This window comes from Monodon monoceros, unplaced genomic scaffold (assembly GCF_005190385.1).
Source record: "Monodon monoceros isolate NGI ecotype Baffin Bay Population unplaced genomic scaffold, NGI_Narwhal_1 Super_Scaffold_20, whole genome shotgun sequence".
NCBI classification, from domain to species: Eukaryota; Metazoa; Chordata; class Mammalia; order Artiodactyla; family Monodontidae; genus Monodon; species Monodon monoceros.
In genome coordinates, this window is record NW_021703777.1 from 36,746,222 (window position 1) to 36,766,589 (window position 20,368).

The 20,368-nt window shown below is 36.9% G+C and overlaps 1 protein-coding gene across 9 annotated transcripts in view; it reads right to left on the minus strand.

Annotated features, from left to right (window-relative positions):
• The window catches only part of ARHGAP24 (Rho GTPase activating protein 24), a 518,868-nt gene that overhangs the window by 11,310 nt on the left and 487,190 nt on the right, over nt 1–20,368 (minus strand). For all 9 annotated transcript variants that reach the window (XM_029234802.1, XM_029234798.1, XM_029234801.1 and 6 more), the window contains 3 exons: nt 13,492–13,624; nt 12,807–12,880; nt 8,964–9,085 (listed from right to left, as the gene is read on the minus strand). In XM_029234802.1, coding sequence (XP_029090635.1) covers nt 8,964–9,085; nt 12,807–12,880; nt 13,492–13,624 — 329 coding nt within the window. The remainder of the gene's footprint in view (nt 1–8,963; nt 9,086–12,806; nt 12,881–13,491; nt 13,625–20,368) is intronic.

Consider the following 20,368-nt stretch of genomic DNA (forward strand, 5'->3'; position numbering starts at 1 on the left):
GAAAGCATTAATCATCTTTGCTTTGGCTTGAACTATATTAATGTGGTGTGTTAACTGTGTTTCTTTTACCGTGTTGATAAAAGCTCCTAAGAGTAGTCTCTGATAAATAAATACAGGGAAACAAATTTTAGTTAGTAAAGGTAATATTATTTAAAATACTTAAATAAATTTGATGAAGAAAATGATAAGTGCTTTTGACAATGAAGATATCTACTGAAATAGCTGCTAGTAGCTGTCAGAGAGTAGAAGCTTGACTTGGGATGAGGCCACTCATTAGCTTAAAGCAACACCTGGGCAAGATTTGGCTCTGAATATAATTTATAGTCAAATTCTGAATAGGAAAATATGTGTTATATTCATCTATATCCTGCACACTTCTGTAATGATTCAAAACTTCTAACATATTTAGATTAGGAATCTGCAGTGTGTTAGGTCTGATGCTGGCCAGTGCTGCTCAAACATTAATGTTCATACAAAGTATCTGGAGATTCTGTTAAAATGTAAATACTGAGTGGGGCATGAGATTTTACATTTCTAACCAGCCCCCAGATGACACCAACGATAACAAAATAGTAGCAATAGCAGAGCATAGAGGACCCACCACAGACAGACCTTCTGAATCAGAATTTCAGCAATATTCCCAGATTATTCCTCTGTGTGTTAGAGTTTGTGAAACTGTGTTAGGTGGAAATGTTTCACTTACGTCTTCTAAATTTTCTCAGAAGGCTGTGAGATAGGACTTAACATTTTTCAGATGAGAAAATTGAGGTTCAGAGAGGTTACAGTTCTGCCCAGGGACACACAGATGATAAGTGACCAGGGTGAAATATGATACTTCATCTTCTCACTGCAAATCATGTACTTGTCCAACTATATTTCAGCTGCTGGATTTATTTATTTACTTATTTATTATTGGAGTAAAATTGCTTTACAATGTTGTTAGTTTCTGCTGTACAATGAAGTGAATCAGCTATATGTATACCCTCCCTCTTGGGCCTCCCCCCCACCCCCACCATCCCACCCATCTAGGTCATCATGGAGCACTGAACTGAGCTCCCTGTGTTAGACAGCAGGTTCCTGCTAGCTATCTATTTTATGTAGTGTATTTATCTAAAACCTAATCTCCCAATTCGTCGCACCCTCCCTTCCCCCCGCCCCGTGTCCATATGTCCATTCTCTATGTCTGCGTCTCTATTCCTGCCCTACAAATAGGTTCATCTGTACCATTTTTCTAGATTCCACATATATACGTTCACATACAATATTTGTTTTTCTCTTTCTGGCTTACTGCACTCTGTATAACAGACTCTAGGTCCATCCACATCTCTACAAATGACCCAATTTCGTCCCTTTTTATGGCTGAGTAATATTCCATTGTTTATATATACCACATTTTCTTTTTCCTTTCATCTACTGTTGGACATTTAGGTTGTTTCCATGTCTTGGCTATTGTAAATACTGCTGCAGTGAACACTGGGGTACATGTGATCTTTTGAATTATGGTTTTCTCACAGTATATGCCCAGTAGTGGGATTGATGGGTCACATGGTAGCTCTCTTTTTAGTTTTTTAAGGAACCTCCATACTGTTCTCCATAGTGGCTCTATCAATTTACATTCCCACCAACAGTGCAAAAGGGTTCCCTTTTCTCCACACCCTCTCCAGCATTTATTGTTTGTAGATTTTTGGATGATGGCCATTCTGACCGGTGTGAGGTGATACCTCATGGTAGTTTTTATTTGCTGCACTAATAATTATTTGCATCACTAATAATTAGTGATGTTGAGCATCTTTTCATGTGCCTCTTGGCCATCTGTATGTCTTCTTTGGTGAAATGTCTATTTAGGTCTTCTGCCCCCTTTTTAATTGGGTTCTTTATTTTTCTGATATTGAGCTCCATGAACTGTTTGTATATTTTGGAGATTAATCCTTTGTCCATTGCTTCATTTGCAAATATTTTCTCATTTGCAAATATTTTCTCCCACTCTGAGGGTTATATTTTCATCTTGTTTATGGTTTTCTTTGCTGTGCTAAAACTTTTAAGTTTAATTAGGTCCTATTTGTTTATTTTTGTTTTCATTACTCTAGGAAGTGGGTCAAAAACGATCTTGCTGTGGTTTATTTCAAAGAGTGTTTTTCTTATGTTTTCCTCTAAGAGTGTTATAATGTCCGGTCTTAAATTTAGGTCTGTAATCCACTTGGAGCTTATTTTTATGTATGATGTTAGATATCACAAAAACAGAAAATTACAGACCAATATAACTGATGAACGTAGATGCAAAAATCCTCAACAAAAAACTAGCAAACAGAATCCAACAACAAATTAAAAGGATCATACACCATGATCAAGTGGAATTTACACCAGGAATGCAAGGATTCTTCAATATATGCAAAGCAATCAATGTGATATACCATATTAACAAATTAGGAAATAAAAACCATATGATCATTTCAATAGATGAAGAAAAAGATATTGACAAAATTCAACACCCAAAAGCACAGGGAGGTCAATTTGATGCTTTGTGACCACAAAGAGGGGTGGGATAGGGAGGGTGAGAGGAAGACGCAAGAGGGACGGGATATGGGGATATATGTATACATATAGCTGATTCGCTTTGTTATACAGCAGAAACTAACACAACATTGTAAAGCAATTATACTCCAATAAAGATGTTTAAAAAACAGACTCTACAGAAAATGAGCATAGAGGGAACCTACCTCAACATAATGAAAGCCATTTATGACAAACCCACAGCAAATACTCAATGGTGAAAAACTGAAAGCATTTCCACTAAGATCATGAACAAGACAAGGATGTCCACTCTCACCCCTCTTATTCAACATAGATTTGGAAGTCCTGGCCATGGCAATCAGAGAAAAAAAAGAAATAAAAGGGAATTCAGCACCACCAAACCAGCTTTACAACAAATGCTAAAGGAACTTCTCTAAGCAGGAAACACAAGAGAAGGAAAAGAACTACAATAACAAACACAAAACAATTAAGAAAATGGTAATAGGAACATATATATTGATAATTACCTTAAATGTAAATGGATTAAATGCCCCAACCAAAAGACATAGACTGGCTGAATGGATACAAAAAAAGACCTGTATATATGCTGTCTACAAGAGACCACTTCAGACCTATAGACACATACAGACTGAAAGTGAGGGGATGGAAAGAGATATTCCATGCAAATGGAAATCAAAAGAAAGCTGGAGTAGCAATTCTCATATGAGACAAAATGGACTTTAAAACAAAGATATTACAAGAGACAAAGAAGGACACTACATAAGATCAAGGGATCAATGCAAGAAGAAGATATAACAATTGTAAATATATATGCACCCAACAGAGGAGTACCTCAATACATAAGGCAAATACTAACAGCCATAAAAGAGGAAATCGACAGTAACACAATCATAGTAGGGGACATTAACACCCCACTTTAACCAATGGACAGATCATCCAAAATGAAAATAAATAAGGAAACACAAGCTTTAAATGATACATTAAACAAGATGGACTTAATTGATATTTATAGGACATTCCATCCAAAAACAACAGAATAAACTTTCTTCTCAAGTGCTCATGGAACATTCTCCAGGATAGATTATATCTTGGGTCACAAATCAAGCCTTGGTAAATTTAAGAAAATTGAAATCGTATCAAGTATCTTTTCCAACCACAATGCTATGAGACTAGATATCAATTACAGGAAAAAATCTGTAAAAAGTACAAACACATGGAGGGTAAACAATACACTACTTAATAACCAAGAGATCACTGAAGAAATCAAAGAGGAAATCAAAAAATACCTAGAAACAACTGACAATGGAGACATGACGACCGAAAACCTATGGGATGCAGCAAAGGCAGTTCTATGATGGAAGTTTATAGCAATACAATCCTACCTTAAGAAACAGGAAACATCTCAAATAAACAACCTAACCTTGCACCTAAAGCAATTAGAGAAAGAAGAACAAAAAAACCCCAAAGATAGCAGAAAGAAAGGAATCATAAAGATCGGATCAGAAATAAATGAAAAAGAAATGAAGGAGACAATAGCAAAGATCAATAAAACTAAAAGCTGGTTCTTTGAGAAGATAAAGAAAATTGATTAACCATTAGCCAGACTCATCAAGAATAAATGGGAGAAGACTCAAATCAACAGAATTAGAAATGAAAGTGGAGAAGTAACAACTGACACTGCAGAAATACAAAGGATCATGAGAGATTACTACAAGCAACTCTATACCAATAAAATGGACAACTTGGAAGAAATGGACAAATTCTTAGAAATGCACAACCTGCTGAGACTGAACCAGGAAGAAATAGAAAATCTGAACAGACCAATCACAAGCACTGAAATTGAAACTGTGATTAAAAATCTTCCAACAAACAAAAGCCCAGGACCAGAGGGTTTCACAGGCAAATTCTATCAAACATTTAGAGAAGAGTTAACACCTATCCTTCTCAAACTCTTCCAAAATATAGCAGAGGGAGGAACACTCCCAAACTCATTCTAGGAGGCCACCATCACCCTGATACCAAAACCAGACAAAGATGTCACAAAGAAAGAAAACTACAGGCCAATATCACTGATGACATAGATGCAAAAATCCCCAACAAAATACTAGCAAACAGAATCCAACAGCACATTAAAAGGATCATACACCATTATCAAGTGGGGTTTATCCCAGGAATGCAAGGATTCTTCAATATACACAAATCAATCAATGTGATACACCATATTAACAAATTGAAGGAGAAAAACCATAAGACCATCTCAATCGACACAGAGAAAGCTTTTGACAAAATTCAACACCCATTTATGATAAAAAGCCTCCAGAAAGTAGGCATAGAGGAAATTTTCCTCAACATAATAAAGGCCATATATGACAAACCCACAGCCAACATCGTTGTCAATGGTAAAAAACTGAAACCATTTCCACTAAGATCAGGAACAAGACAAGGTTGTCCACTCTCACCACTATTATTCAACCTAGTTTTGGAAGCTTTAACCACAACAATCAGAGAAGAAAAAGAAATAAAAGGAATCCAAATTGGAAAAAAAGAAGTAAAGCTGTCACTGTTTGCAGATGACATGATACTATACATAGAGAATCCTAAAGATGCTACCAGAAAACTGCTAGAGCTAATCAATGAATTTGGTAAAGTAGCAGGATACAAAACTAATGCACAGAAATCTCTGACATTCCTATATAATAATGATGAAAAATCTGAAAGAGAAATTAAGGAAACACTCCCATTTACGACTGCAACAAAAAGAATAAAATACCAAGGAATAAACCTACCTATGGAGACAAAAGACCTGTATGCAGAAAACTATAAGACATTGATGAAAGAAATTAAAGATGATACAAACAGATGGAGAGATATGCCATGTTCTTGGATTGGAAGAATCAACATTGTGAAAATGGTTATACTACCTAAAGCAATCTAGAGATTCAATCCAATCCCTATCAAACTACCACTGACCTTCTTCACAGAATTAGAACAAAAAATTTTACAATTTGTATGGAAACACAAAAGGCCCCGAATAGCCAAAGCCATCTTGAAAAAGAAAAATGGAGCTGGAGGAATCAGGCTACCTGACTTCAAACTATACTACGGTATAGTTTGGTATCTGTATAAAAACAGAAATATAGATCAATGGTACGGGATAGAAAGCCTAGAGATAAATTCACACACACACATGGTCACCTAATTTATGACAAAGGAGCCAAGAATAAACAATGGAGAAAGAGACAACTTCTTCAATAAGTGGTGCTGGGATAACTGGACAGCTACATGTAAAAGAATGAAATTAGAACAGCTGCTGGATTTAAAACTGTAGTAATAATAAGTAAACTCGGTGTTGTTCTAAATAAGAAACTAAATAAAAGACAACTATCTACTGAATCATCAATTATGATGGAGTTATGGAAGAAAAAAGACTGAATGAAATTAATGGTACTCTATATCTATCTTTTCTCTTTTAGTAACTTCTGAGCTTTCCCCATCACTGGAATATTAACATGTGAAACATCACTGCTTTTTTTTTTTTACATATTAATAAAAACAATGTATTTATTTTTTTTAAAAACAATCGAAGTAAGGAGAAGAGGTACACTGTTCACATTTTTGTAAATACTTTTAATATTTTTAAGACCGACTTATGGATGATAACTGGATTTAATATTTATAAGACTGGCTTGTAGAAAACTGGATTCTCATATCAATTATGTAGCAATTTAGAAACATCACTGCTTTTTATCACAGTTGTGAACTGTGTGGGGCATTTAATTAATTGAAGAGAGATATCCTCAAGGTCTCCATGGTGAAATATGTGAAGAACTATGCCAGTGTATACCTGCCACGATTATAGAGTGAGTGTCAGATCCCTAGAGATTTAGAAATATATTTCTATTACCTTGGAAGGCTTTGCTTTCATCTAGTTTCCAGAATAGTAAATGGCAATCATTTCTTGCAAAGTGACTTCCTTTCAATTTTTATAGCCATTTAGGACAGACTAGCCTGGTAGTAATAAAGATGTGTGTCATTATATGCACTATCTTTTTTTCCTTTTTATTCTCCCCTCTCTGTCATTCTCTTCCTTAGAATGCTAATAAGAAACATGAAGCCGAAATAAATGAGGTCAGAGTGGTTATAATCACCTGTACTCTGAAGAGTACAAGCAGATTTGGGAGTCCCACTGGACTACATGTTCCAACAATTCCCCAGGCTCATATAATTTTATACAGGTTGAACTTAAATACCATATTATGGGGCACTTTTTTTCATAAGAACTGGATAAGAATTCAATTTTCCTTTGAAGGTACCTAGGCACTTTAAAATACATATGTATGGCAACATTCTATTGAAATGTAGATTGAGTTTGTATTTTTTGCAATACATTACCTTGTACATGTCTCATTTTGCACATGTACAAGATATCTGTGAGGTATATGATAAATTTGGACAAATGACAGTCCTTTAATCACCACCTAATCATTATATAGATAATTCCCTTGTGCCCCTTTGTAGCCAATCCACTATCCATGGCAACCACTGATTTGCTTTCTGTCACTACAGTTTTTTCTTTTCTAGAATTTCATATAAATGCAATTATACAGTATGAAGTCTTTTGTGTCTAGGCATTATTCACTTAGCATAATGCTTTTGTCATTTATCCATATTGTTATCCATGTATCAGTAGTTCATTCTTTTTATTGCTGAGTAGAATTCCATTTCATGGATGTATCAAAATTTGTTTATCTATTCAGTAATTGAAGGACAATTGATCAGTCTTCAGATTGGAGCTATTATGGAGAAAGTTGACATAAACATTGACTATAAGTCTTAGGGGAACATATGTTTTCTTTTTTAGTACACTGCTTTAAGTTGGAAAAAATATTTTTAGATTCTGTTGGACTTTTTTTGCTATACAGTTAGGGGTTTGAAGATAAGTTGGATTTTTTTTACATTTATAGGATTTATTTTGATCCATGTCCTTTTTTTTTTTTCTTTTTTTTTTGCGGTACGCGGGCCTCTCACTGTTGTGGCTTCTCCCGTTGCGGACCCCAGGCTCCGGACGCGCAGGCTCAGCGGCCATGGCTCACGAGCCCAGCCGCTCCGCGGCATGTAGGGATCTTCCCAGACCGGGGCACGAACCCGTGTCCCCTGCATCGGCAGGCGGACTCTCAACCACTGCGCCACCAGGGAAGCCCGATCCATGTCCTTTTGAATTGCATAGTTTCTAATGTGAAACCTTTAGAGCAGTTTTAGGTTTTTAACAGTTTTAGATTCCATTGATGAACCGATATTGACACATTATTATTATTATTAACTAAAGTCCACAGTTTATATTAGAAATCACTCTTTGTGAGATCTGGGTTTTGACAAATGCATAATATCATGTATCCACCATTACAGTATCATATAGAATAATGTTTCATGGCCCTAAAAATCCTTTGTGCTCCAACTATTCCTCCTTTTCTTCCCCAAACCTCTATTGAATCATTGGGATTTCTTTTAAAAACTTTATATAGAGACTGTAACTTTTAACATTATCACCAAGGTAATACCTTTCTGAGGTCTCGATACAATGTCTCAACGTCAGGGTTTTCTACTCTGGTTGTGGGAAACACAATTATTTCAAGCTTGATGTAAAGCCCAGGAATGGCTCAGAGTACTGATTTCTGGTACTCTCTCCCAGAAACTAGTGTAGAGTCCTCTAGTGCAAGCATAAATCAATTCTTAGGCAAAGACTTGAGGAATACCCTCTGCAGATCTCTGAACAATCTCTATGTCTAGTTCTCTCTTTTCTGCTGCTTAATGAGTTTTCCATCCTCTAACCTTACTCTTTCAGCTCAGCAAGACCTGCACATCAACAGTACTACTGATGGCCACAGGTAAGAAAAGTACTCAAGCAGTGAGGCCTGCTGGAAATAAACAGAAGTAACAGTTCATTGCGGAAAAGAATTTGAGGAATTTTGTAATATAGAAAACAAGAATTTCTTCATGTTTAACCCAAGGTAAATAAGCAGCATTATCTTACAAAGGCCCATATTTTCTGCCTCTTGAAATTCATCAAATAAAACAAGAATTAATAAAAATACATTAACTTAAAATAGTAACTATTTGAATTTTCTGAAAATTGCATTGGACTCAAAAAGTGAATTAGATTTTTTCCCATTTTTGTGTGATATTTTGCAGATGACTTATGTAAGTTCCATTTATTCTTATAAAACTCCTAAGGAATCGTTTGGTAAGTTATGTTTAGTAAACTCCAAAAAAAATGTCTGACTCCCAGAGAGTTTTTGTATTTGAAGAACTTGAGTTCATGAATGGAGCTACCATGGATTCACTTATTTCCCTAGTTTCCTCATAGGAGAATAGGTTCAGGACAACAAAGAGACAGTTCTATTGATGAGGGTGTAAGATAATAATTTACTTACCCTCCATAATGGTCAAAGGATCTTCCACTTTGGGGCGCAGGATATTAGGGCCAAAGACAGTAGCCAAGTTCTGCACACTCATTTTGTTAATTCCTGAATAGGACTGTACTTCATCCAAGAACCTGTTGGGTGCAAGAGTATGAACAAAACACAATGGGATCAAACTTGTTAGTGGAAGAAAATGGGTTATCAGGAAATTTATGAAGTGGAGTACATTCAAAGATGATTATGGACACAAAATTCTTTAGGAATTCAAACATCTCTCTGTCAAATGTGCAGAATGTATATTGCAAATTATTAAGGACCAAACTCATAAGGGATCATATCAAATATCTGCTCTGGCCTGGCTTGGCTTGGTTTCCCTGTCAGTCACAGGAACAAGAGTGTTTGGATAATGCTAATGTGGACTTGAGATTCAAGAATATGAATTTCTTTCCAATCCCTAAATAAAATATTAAATTTATATATATATTTAATTCAAGAACTATAAATAAGATTGTCTGGTACAATCTCTTATTTCAGAGAGGAGGAATCAACTCTCTTTGTGAAGTAATTTGTGAGCTTCGAATTTATAGTCTATTAAAAAATGAGATCAAACATGGTTTAAAATAAAACCTCAGTTCTACTGATATGGAAAATTGCAAGCACAAATTGTTTTAACTTGTTAGGTGCTAACGAATTAGAGGCATGAAATAGCCCTTTCCCCAAATGATTTTTTTTAAAAACATCTTTATTGGAGTATAATTGCTTTACAATGGTGTGTTAGTTTCTGCTTTATAACAAAGTGAATCAGTTACACATATACATATGTTCCCATATCTCTTCCCTCTTGCAACTCCCTCCCTCCCACCCTCCCTATCCCACCCCTCTAGGTGGTCACATAGCACTGAGCTGATCTCCCTGTGCTATGCAGCTGCTTCCCACTATCCCCAAATGATTTTAATAGCAGAGATTGTTTTTGTAATTTTTCAGCTTTTCTTCATTTCCCATCCCCTCTTTGTTTCTACAAGAACTTCTATTAATTCATGGCTTACTGTAAGGCCAACTGGCCCAAGGCAGGGGAACACAATCAGATTCACAGGTTGCATCAGACCGAAACTCTCCGGACCACCCAGTTCCAGAAACTGACCTGGAGACTTTCCGGACCACCCAGTTCCAGGAACTGACCTGGGGACTTTGCACCCGGCCCAGCCTTCCCGCCTTTCGAGGAGCGGGACTAACGGTCCCCCAGGATACCCGAAAAGACCACCAAATAAGGAATACCCTGCGCCCTCCCAGATTCACCACACCCCTTTCCCTTCTTCCCCTATAAAATCTTGCCCAACCCTCGCCCGGGTGCAACTTCTCTGGCCCCTTTCTCTCGGACCAGTGAACCTCGCCCCGGGAGCGCTCCCTAATAAAGCTCACTTGAAGCTTTCCTCTGTTTCGCGGTGCCGTTTGTTAAGATCCGACCTTACACTTACTAATTGTACTAACGAGACAAAGAAGTGATGAAAAAAATTTTAACCTATTTTATGTGTTATTTAAAATAATATATTTTATTATGTGTCAGTCGTGCTAACTTATTAAACTCTCAAAGCATCTCTGTAAAGTAAATGTCATTATCTCCATTTTACAGGTTAGACACATGAGGCACCAGAGAGGTAAGAATCTTCTCCAAGAACACAGAGTTTGCAGAGCTGAGATCTGAATCCAGGTGATCTCACGCTAGAGTCTGAACTCTTGATTACTATACCATGAGTTTTTAAAAAGGTGCTGTTTGGGAATCCCCTGGTGGTCCAGTGTTAGGACTCCATGCTTTCACTGCCGTTAAGATCCCACAAGCGTGGCCAAAAATAAAAATTAAAAAGTGCCTATTTCCACATGTTCACTACTGTTATACAGCCTAATTATAGCAAAACTGAAGGGCAAAAAGTCAAACTACTATTTCTTATTTGAAACAGCTGAAATTAAAAGTCTGCTTTAAATGTGTTAAGAGAAGTTAAGGTTTTCTATTGTGGAGATAAAGACTTGCAATACTGTTCTCCAAAAAGCCTTTTTCCCTTTTACTTAAGAGACTGTCATCCTTTTCTTATCCACTACAATAGCTTGAATTAGTTCAAAAACTTGGGATGGAACCCTTCTATGTTAATAAGTCTATCTTATCTGTGAAACTATTTCTTGCTTTTTCAAATTCTGAAACCTAAGGTCTTGTTTGTTTCCTGAATGCTAACCATCACCAGAAAAAGTATGGCAGGAGGTTCTGGAATTCCTACTCAATTACAGTTGACAATGAACTCCACTGTGTCTGGCATGAGTCTTAAACTCCATAGTTCCCAGTCAGCTGTACATCTATCTAATCATGACGCAAAAAACACATGTAAATGATGCACTGTACTGAATTAAAAAATTTAATTTTATTTAAAAATGGACTGGGAAGCTATCGTTTAAAATACTTTACAATGACCTGTAGTGCCAATCATTAATTTCTTTATTTAAATTTAATATGTTTCATGTAAATCAACTATACTCCAATAAAATTAAAAAAAATAAATTTAATATGTTTCAATAGTACATACTTGATTTCTTAAATAGGGGCACAGACATGGTACATAGCATCCCTGACATTAAACATGGTCATTGAGAGAGAGCTTTATGAAGCACAATTATTATTCTAGCAGAATTGAGTTACAATGTTTTTTCAATGAGTCTTGAGAGAAATGGAAAAAATTAATATTAGCATTCACTATATGTATAAATGTATAGGTATATAAAATTTTAAAATATACTTTAATTTTTAAAACAGCTGTGTGAAATATGTGTTTTCACTACCTTTTTACCTATTAGGATCTTTAGTCTCAAAGAGGATAAGAAAATTGCATAAAGACACGTAAGTAGTCAGTGGTAGAATCTGGACTCCTGGGCAGATCTTTCTCATAGGATACACGCTCCTTCTGTTAAACAATGGTACATGGTACAATTATAAACAACCTGGATGGAAGTTCAAAGCAACATATCTTTAATATGTAGAGGCCAGAGAGACTTCAGAAACAGCAAATTACTAAATCAAACAATTTTAGTGCTCAGAGAAACTTTTGAAAACACCTTGTCAAGGGTTTCCCTGGTGGCTCAGTGGTTAAGAATCCCCCTGCCAATGCAGGGGACGCGGGTTCAAGCCCTGGTCTGGGAAGATCCCACATGCCGCGGAGCAACTAAGCCTATGTACCACAACTACTGAAGCCCGTGCACCCTAGATCCCGTGGTCCACAACAAGAGAAGCCACCTTGTTGAGAAGCCCACGCACCACAACGAAGAGTAGCTCCCACTAGCCGCAGCTAGAGAAAGCCCACGGGCAGCAAAGAAGACCCAACGCAGCCAAAAATAAATAATAAATAAATAAATTTATTTTAAAAAAAAATCACCTTGTCAAACCTCAGTTTTATAGAGGCCAGCACTGGAGGTCAGAGCAGTTAAGTGATTTTTATTCACTGTCAAAAGTAAATTAGTGTCAGGCTAAATACAGTCTTCTCAAATTTAGTTTTGTCTTTTTTTTTTTTTTTAATTTATTTATTTATTTTTGGCTGTGCTGGGTCCTCGTTTCTGTGTGAGGGCTTTCTCTAGTTGTGGCAAGCGGGGGCCACTCTTCATCGCGGTGCACGGGCCTCTCACTATGGCGGCCTTGTTGCCGAGCACAGGCTCCAGACGCACAGGCTCAGTAGTTGTGGCTCACGGGCCCAGATGCTCCGCGGCATGTGGGATCCTCCCAGACCAGAGCTCGAACCCGCATCTCCTGCATTAGTAGGAGGATTCTCAACCACTGCGCCACCAGGGAAGCCCTAGTTTTGTCTTTAGGACAATTCTTACCTGCAAATATACTTGAGAAGGTTGTAATTGACCACTGGCAAGCTCTTCACCTGCTTTGCTAATCCTTTAACACCCTGAATATAAAGAAGAGAATAAATATTATCTAAGTGTTGGCCTTGGAATTAAAGCACATGGAAAATGGGCATACAGCCTTTTTTTTTTTTTTAGTTAGTTTCACATATTACCAGTGAAGGATACTGTCTTGAAAACTTGCCACTATCACAGAAAACATTTCAGAAATATTTTCAAAAGATGTAAAAGCATTTCAAATATCTCTGTAAGCACTATTTGTGGAGAAACATGTTTAAGTGAAGCCCTTTTAACATTTTTAACATTTGTTCACAATTGACTGAAAAGGGAAGTTTGCCTTATTTGTATTAAGGTTGTTTGGGGGAAGGAGTAGCTTTAATATAGTGAGAGTCCTTCCGATTTTTAGCATTTGTGTGCAAAGTGGCAAGCAGTGCTGATTTCATTTATTCATCTGTACTTTTCTTTTTGATCAGAGAGAGGATTAAAAATGGGACCTGCGTTGTGTGTGTAAAATCTAAATATGTGTGATGTCAATTCTTAGAATAGTGGAAAACAATCCAAGCATGGGACAAAGGAAACTTTACAGATTAAAGACTAAGAACACTGACAAAAAACCCAAACAATAGCTTTTTAAGAAATAAATGCATGGACTTACAGCTTCCTCTTCCTTGCTGAGCAGTTTGGCACAAGACAAAAAATCCTCATACTTGGCATAAGGAATAACTGGTTCTGGAAGTTCTCGGAGATACAGTTTAAGAAGTGATGCCACTGTGTGTACATCTGTGTTGCTGTGGAGGTAGAAGTGTAAAGAGTTTCTACGGAGTGAACTTCATACCGTTTGGTTAATTTTTTCATCAAGTATACATCTAAGAGTCAGACTTCTAAATGAGTTGACAATTGAATTAGTCGATCCAGCTTTCAAGAAGCACATGCTTGGGTAACACCTATTAGACGCTACCACAGGTGGAAAAGAGAGGGATCCAGAGAGACACTTGGAATCCTCAGTGTGGTTTGAAAGTATTCAAAAATGCAAGCATTTTTCTTTTGTGTGTATTTGATGTTAAGCAAAAGTGTTATTTTTCTAAAACAATGAGAATATATATACCAGATTTATAATAAAATATAATACAATGCACCAAAAAACACCCAATCTACATATGTGTGTCTATATGTATTCAATGTCAAACTTAATTACTTATAGATCCTAATTTCATTTCTTATTCTTTAGAAGATATTGGTGATTGGTTATAGACACCTGAAGTTTAGTATGTTTTAACTGTTTAAGAAAAACTCACTTTGAAGATGATTGATCTCAGAATGATTGCTTGTCTGATATTCTAAGATAGTTGGTGACCCTTACAGTCTTCTAGAAAGAGAAGGGAAGTGCTACAAAAATAAACACTGAACACTTAACGTGTCCTTTGTGTAAAATTTATTTTTATTCTCTGCTGAATACCAGAGTGATAGGATAATTTACTGAAATATTAATTTATATTTTGTTCTCTGTATCTCTCTGTTAATCCATGAAGATGGCTGACAGTAGAGGCAGGAGGAGGCGGTTGGTTTGGGTTTGTTTTGTTTTGCTTTGCTTTGTTTTGGGGGTGAGGAACAAGAGCGTGGGAAGGAGAGTGGTGGTCAGGGAGTGAAAGGTCAATTGATTCCCAAGAAGTGGGAAGAGTGGTGGTGAGCAAGGTCAGGGATTCTGTAAGTGGTGGGAACAAACACTCCAATCCCAGACTCTGCTGCAGGAAGTGACAAGTCGCTGAGGGGTATTCCTTCAGAAGCTGGGATAAAGGCACCAGGATTTCCTGCCTCAGTGACAATTCTCTTGCCCCAAGGGTGACATAAAAGCAGAGTTGACTTCACAAATCTACATGGGCTGGGACAATGGGCATCTCAGTTCTCAATTTTGGACTCTTAGGTTGATTTCCTCAACTATCTCCTGCATAACCTCTCTGTAACAGGCATTATAGAAAACACAGTGGCTAGGACCCTAAAGCATTATAAAAAGGAATATTCTAGCCTGCTCATAATTTATAATCTAGTGGGAGTAGGAGATAGAAAGTAGATAATAACACAAGTATATAATTACAAATGTGGTGAGTAGTAATAAGGAAACGTTTGGGGTGCCATCTAATAACAAGAAAGGACTAATTCAGGGGTTGGAGGGCTTCTCTGAAGAAATGATGCTCAGGGTAAGATCTGAGGGGGTGTAAGAATGAACTAAATGAGAGTGAAGAATAAAAGAAGTCATTCCGATTAAAGCAAGGCACGTAAACAGCGCCCAAAGTAGGATGGAGTGTCAAAAGGAGGAGCTGACAAAAGGCTAAGGGAGAAAGAGCTCAGAGGATGAGGTCTGAGCAGAGGGGAGCATCCTCATGGACCATAGGACTTCATCTACCTTGGAATCAGGGCAAGGGCTGAGGTTTTCCATTTTAACATCAGAGTCAGTTAGAGCTGGTATATTGTCAACCTTTTTTCGGATGCTAAAATGATGCAGGTGATCTGATAGGGCCTGTCTTTAATCAATTTTATTCTTTTCATAATTACAGAAATGAATTTTTTCTCTTAAATTTCTGAACCGATAGACAACATAGAGGCCATCTTAAAGGCTAGGAAAGAACATAAAAATCATGTCTCTGGGACATCTTGAAAACTATTCAAGCTCATTAATTTCTAAAAATATTTTCCTAAATTTTTTTAAAAAGATATATAAAATAGTCTCAATGGTAAAGCAAAAAAAAGTCCCTAGTTTTTTTCTTTTCTGGTAAATTGCTATATTTCGTGCAATCCAAAACCCTTCTGTGTTTCTCTTGGTATGTCGTGAAGCACCTGACCCTTGAAGGCACAGTCATCAGCAGTAGCAAAACCACAACCTGGGGCAGGATATGCAATGCAATCAAATATTACAATAAATGATTTCCATCCTTTTATTCCACTCTATCCAATCCACTCTAATCAAACCCAATCCATGACTGGGTCGTTGGGTTGTGTTGCCTTCAAATTCAATGACCATTTTGTTAAAGTTATAGAAAGACACAGAAAGGAATACAGAAATAAAATAAGTATAATTTCAATATATGGTGTATGTTATGTATAATTTGTATGACTATATAAATAGAATATACAAAAATATTTATGAATTAAATGCAATAAATTAATGAAACAATAATGATAAACAAGAAATATTTATTTAGCAAGAAATCTGGTTAAGTGTCTCAACGATGGACTATTCATTACATTGCCTGTCCCCAAGCACAGTGTTTTTAACGTAACTTGCCTGATACTGTATTATTTTGCTTCTAATGAAGTTGAGCTGTAGTACTGAGGACGTTTGAGCACTAGATGGCATGATTGCAAAGTTAAACTAATTGAGATGGTGTGAAAATTGTGAAGGATGAAAGGCTGCAGAATCATTTTTCATCCACCCCAATTTTCTGAGCACCAAAGCTGCAGTAATGCTCCAAGAATAGATATATTTGCGCTATGAATCAAGGTAAGAGATGTGGACTATGATGATTATTTTATTCCTTCTCTAAAGTGATACATTGCATTAGTTTCTAGCATTATAAGTATATACCCATACACTGTTGGTTATATAAAAATGGTAAGGAAAAAATAACTGAATACATTTTCTTTTTTATTTCAATTAACAAAGGTTATTACATTTTTGGCTTAAAGTATACAACTTAAAATTTTTTGATTGTTTCTGAGGGGCTTTACTAAACTTAGGTTATTTTGTAGAAATAGAGACTTTTCCATTTTCCTAGTGTTCTCATTTTTGGCTTTGTCCTTTCCCACCAAACGGAAGAAATCAATCATTTCCGGGAAGACTTGAACATGTTTGCCAGTTCCGGTTCAACTCAAGAGGCTCACAATCCGTCTGCCCCAGTTGCCAGCATGCTACTCACTGAAAGGGGAAATCTGATGTTTCTCTGAAAAATCTCTTTGTATCTCCATTCTACAAAATAGCAACCTTCTGCATCTACCTCTACAGACTTGTATCTCTTACTGAAAACCCACTACTTTGCCTGATTAATATTTGCTTTAGTATGTACAGCCAATTAAGTAGATATCAATGTGATGTGTTAATTGCCCACAGTACCTAGTGGGATGTGCTGTCTTTGCCTCAGAGAAATACATCATGTTCTTCAGCAAAGTGAAGTGAAGTGACTATATTTTAGCAAAAGTTGATGTACAATGGAGAATTAAAATCCCTAAACTGGTTAATAATAATAATAATGACAACAACAATAGCAGCAGCACACATCTACACACATCTCTCCCTGTCTCAAGCCCTCACAGCTGTCCAGTGAGTAGGTCCTGTTATTAACTCCGTTTAGGTACACGAACAGGAAACTGCACTGACAGAACATGCCTTGGGGCTAATTGCTGAGATATGAGAGGTTTTAAAGTCACATTCGTTTGGTAGAAATTCAAAACTACTTGCTAATATAAATTCATTATCCAGACCTCAGGTCTCCTTCACCCACCTGGTGGTAGAATCTGTTTTCAGAAATAAAGATAAATAATCATGCACATCCTATCCAATGATAGCAAAGAGGCAGAGACAGGCCCAGGAATCCTGAGTAAAAGAGCTATCAGACCAGAAGATATTCTGTAGCATATATCCCTTAATTGATCAACATATGGGGTTTGTTTTCACCTTAAATTTGTACTTGGACTTTACTTCTGGATCCTGTAGTGCTTTTTAATCAAACCTGAATTCCATGAGACTTTCTATAATTGACTTAGTTTTATATTCTTGAGGGTCTTCCTTTGGTCATTCTGGGATTGTTCTATCATTCACTCACCAAATAGTTGCTGAACACCTACAGTATGTACCACCTCACGCCACATGATAGGTGAGACAGAGATGAACAACATAGATCTTTTTTGTCCCCCTTGGGCTTGTATCTCTAACCCATCACCATCAACACGTTTCCATCCCATGCCTCATTTGTTTGACTCCTTAAACATTTTCTGTATTTTTTATCTGCGAAGTCCCTGCCAGGTGTGTGATCTTAAGAATCTTTTTATACTTCCCAGAAATTGCTTGCCTATTTATAATCTATGTACAATATTGGCCCCTTACTAATCCTAACAGGGATAAAGGAGTCTGACAACAGCTGTCTTGCTCATCCTCTAACCCCACCCCTGCCTTCCCTGATAAACAGACTCACACACAGAGATAAGTAGAATGCCACAGTAATTCCAAGTACAATACTACACAGACAAAAACCTTAGAACTTTTAAGCCTCAAAATTAGAAATGGGAATTTTTCACTCTGGATACTCTGCACAGGACACAACATAATCCATTGATTGAAGTGAATAGAATGAATTTCCAGGCACCCCACAGGGAGTTATTAAAGATATTGTGAAGTTCTTTGCAACACACACAATGAGATGACCTAAAATTTGCTTGGAACTAAGAAAAAATAATGTCATATCTATCAAACTCTGGGAAGAACATATATGAGACTGAAAACATTCAGCAGCATTACCAAGGTGAAGCCTGCCACCAAACTGTCTTAAACAACATGGAGTTCTGTGCACCAAATTCACCAAGACATAGAAAAGCAAATCCAAAGGCAGTAGGCAGTTCCAAACTAAACTAAACATTTACAAGAAAAGTCTGGTTCTGTTGTAACTCATTTTTTATATATCTGTCAAAAATGGTACACTTTTTGGCAGTAAAATTTGAATCTGGTTAAACTGTCATGGCTCACTGTAGTTATGTAAATGTCACTGCTGAATTATATACAACACAAAAGGGCAGTTTTATCTGTCTGGACTACACTGAATTAGTGCTTGTCTCAAAGAAGCCTCCTGGTTTAAAAGCAATGATGGCAGAGAACAGCAAGACAACCCTTACTATGGAATGAATTGTTGTCTCCCCCAAATTCATATGTTGAAGACTCAGCCTCTGATGTGATGTGATGGTATTTGGAGATGAAACCTCTGGGAGGTAATTAGGGTTAGATGAAGTCATCAGGGTGGGACTCTGGTTTGACGGGATTAGTGCTCTTATAATAAAAGACACCAGTAAGCTTGCTCCCTACCGCCTTGCTTCCATGCACATGCAGGAGGAAAGGCCATGTGAGCACAGGGTAAGAAGGCAGCCATCTAGAAGTCAGGAAGAGAGCCTTTACCAGAACCCAACCATGCTGGCACCCTGGTGTCAGGCTTTCAGCGTCCAGATCTATGAGAAAAATAAATTTCTGTTGTTTAAGCCACCCAGTCTGTGGTGTTTTGTTATAGCAGATGCACCAAATCTGCATCTCGTGAGCTTACCTATAAAACCATGCCAGAGTACTAGGTAATGAGATGTCATCAGAAAGATAGAAACATGCTTTCAGATAATGTAGATTTATGGAAATATTGTCAGATTGACCAGTGTGACATAGAAGAAAGTGATTCTCAACCTTGGTTGCACACAGGAGTCACCTGGAATATTTTTCAAAATACTGATGATTGGGTCCTGTATATTCTGATATAATTGGTCTGGGTGAAGCCTGGACACTGAGATTTTTTAAAGCTCCTCAGTTTTCGTATGTTGCCAAGGTCAAGGGATATTAATATAGAACATGTATTTGAGGTTGAAAACTTCCAAATAAGGGGGCAGTTCTAATGTGTAATGGTCACAAGTTTAAATCTGGCTACTCTATCATCCATTGGCGCTGACTAGTTACAGACTTATCTCTCCAGTGTTCGTGATGGAAGAGGTGGGAGGAATGCTGGTGGGGAGATGTTGTTCATGCTTAAACCAAACTGTTACGTTGACATTTTCTTTCCTACTTCTAGGATTACTTATATGTATGTAATTACTTATGTGTATATAGACCCCCCCCTTTAAAACGCTAGCTAATCACATAAAAAGAGTATTTGACAGTTTTATATACAATGCAACATACCATACACACACACACCCTTATATGCGTATAAGATACTCAAAGTAACAAATAAAATGCCCTGTTGTGTAGCTGAAGGAAGAGATTCCTGTGAGCAGTCTGAGTTTGGTGATTCTACATCATAGATCCCTCAAATAGAAAGTAACTACAGCCCCAAACAAAAAAAAAAATTCATGGATATTCATCCATTTGCTACTTCTGACAAATATTTCCCCTGAGTAAGTCTCTCATTTCATTGTTTTCTTGTCACCTCACTAACCTTCTCCTAGTCAGCTCCCAAGCTTTTCTTCCTCTGCTGGCTTCTAAGTATTATTCTCACTGACTCTGTGTACATACCCTGGCTAAATCCCTAAGTTCGATGATCACTTTTCTACAATGACTACAAAGTATACATCTCCAAACCAGACCTTTCCACTGAATTCTTAGACATTCCATACACACTCTGAACTCCATATAAACAAAGTTGGACAACAACAAAAACCTTGCAATAAAATTATTCCTCCTTTACCATTTTCTCAACCATGAATGGCATCACCATTCACAGAAACAAACAAGAAACCTAGAAGTCAACCTAAATTTTTCTTTTTCTGAGATTCTAAATCTAACAGTGACTAGTGAT